The 1,593-nt window shown below is 44.1% G+C and overlaps 1 protein-coding gene across 1 annotated transcript in view; it reads right to left on the reverse strand.

Annotated features, from left to right (window-relative positions):
- Positions 1-242: 242 nt before the first annotated feature.
- The window catches only part of LOC102757909 (leukocyte immunoglobulin-like receptor subfamily A member 6), a 4,774-nt gene continuing 3,423 nt past the window's right edge, over positions 243-1,593 (reverse strand). The window contains exon 7 of the mRNA XM_015565419.1: positions 243-301. Within this exon, the coding sequence (XP_015420905.1) occupies positions 243-301 (59 nt within the window). The remainder of the gene's footprint in view (positions 302-1,593) is intronic.

Raw genomic sequence — 1,593 nt, forward strand, 5'->3', positions numbered from 1 at the left:
TTCTTTCGAGACCAAAATAGCAGCACCCCGAGGGCCAACAGGACCAATCCAGCCACGCCCATCCGGATGGAATTCTCCACGGTATAGTCTTGGGAGTGGGAGGCTGGGAATTGTAGGCAAAGAGGTCACAGAGGTCAGGGCAGGACAAAGTAATCCTAGGACCCTGGATGTCCACCCAGGTCATCGACCTCCCCTTGACAGGACACGACCATCTGTACTGAGCCCACAACAGAGAGTGTCTCCTACTCACCACTCTTGGGGTCTGAGTTGTTCTGTGATGGGCTGATGGTGTGGGCTGCTCCTGAGAACCAGAAAGAATTGGGATGTGTGAGGAGTTGATGCCACCCAAGCCCAGCGTCCCCATAGCTCTCCCCTTTCTCATGACCTAACTGCTACCAGTCCCTCCACAAACCCTTTCTCTGTTGGAGAAGGGTCCTGTCTGCTTTCATGGATTCTTTCAAGCTCCTTGGGAAGTTTGAGTCTAGACTTTGCTTCTGAGTCACTTTGGATCACAGTTTGGCTTTGCCTGGAGAATTCAGGATTGAGCAGAAATATGGGCTCACAATTTGGAAAATGGGGAGTCTTTATTCATTTAAAATCCTCACCAGAGGATATTTTTTCCATTGATATTCAAAGAGAGTAAAAGGGACAAGAGGATGGGGAGAGAGGGAGAGGAAGAGAAAAACATTAGTGTGAGAGAGACACAAGGCCTGACAGGGGCCAGGGATCACACCTGTGACCCTTGACTGGGAATTAATCCGACGGCCCCGTGGGGCATGGGCTGATGCTCTAAGCACTGAACCACAGCAGCCAGGGCCATAATGAGCTATTCTAATCTCTGTGCTCTTGTGGATTCTGTACCAGGGAAACTAACTCATGTGCTTATATTTTGAGAGCTTATATTTTTGCAACAGCTAGGACCCAGGTGCCATGCATTTGATCTCTAATATGTAGACATTCATATATGTCAAATTATGAGCAATTATTGAGCTCTGAGTATGGACAATTTTATGAATAAAACTACAGAATGCACCTGAAGTCAAATATAAACCATTTTAGCTCTGCTGGCATAGCCCAGTGGGTTAGTGTCAAGCTATGATGAGGAGATCACAGTTGGATTACTATTCAGGGTACATGTCCAGGTTGTGGGCTCCATCCCCTGTGTGGGGCATGCAGGAGGCAGCCAATCAATGATTATCTCTCCTCAATGATGTTTCTGTATATCTCACTCCCTTCCTCTCTGAAATCAATAAAAATATGTTTTAAAAAAATCAACATTTAGTGGCATCTTTTATAATAAACTTCATGTTAATAAGAAATTACTCCTCCTTTTTTTTTTATAGCAGCATAGTATCCCATTGTGTAGATGTACCACAGCTTTTTAATCCACTCATCTGCTGATGGGCACTTAGGCTGATCCCAAATCTTAGCTATTATAAATTGTGCTGCTATGAACATAAGGGTGCATATATCCTTTCTGGATAGATCTGGAGAGCATTATGCTAAGCAAAATAAGCCAGTCAGAGAAAGATAAATATCACATGATCTCACTCATATGTGGAATCTAATGAACAAAATAAACTGATGAACAAA

Source organism: Myotis davidii, unplaced genomic scaffold (assembly GCF_000327345.1).
Source record: "Myotis davidii unplaced genomic scaffold, ASM32734v1 scaffold4180, whole genome shotgun sequence".
NCBI lineage: Eukaryota > Metazoa > Chordata > Mammalia > Chiroptera > Vespertilionidae > Myotis > Myotis davidii.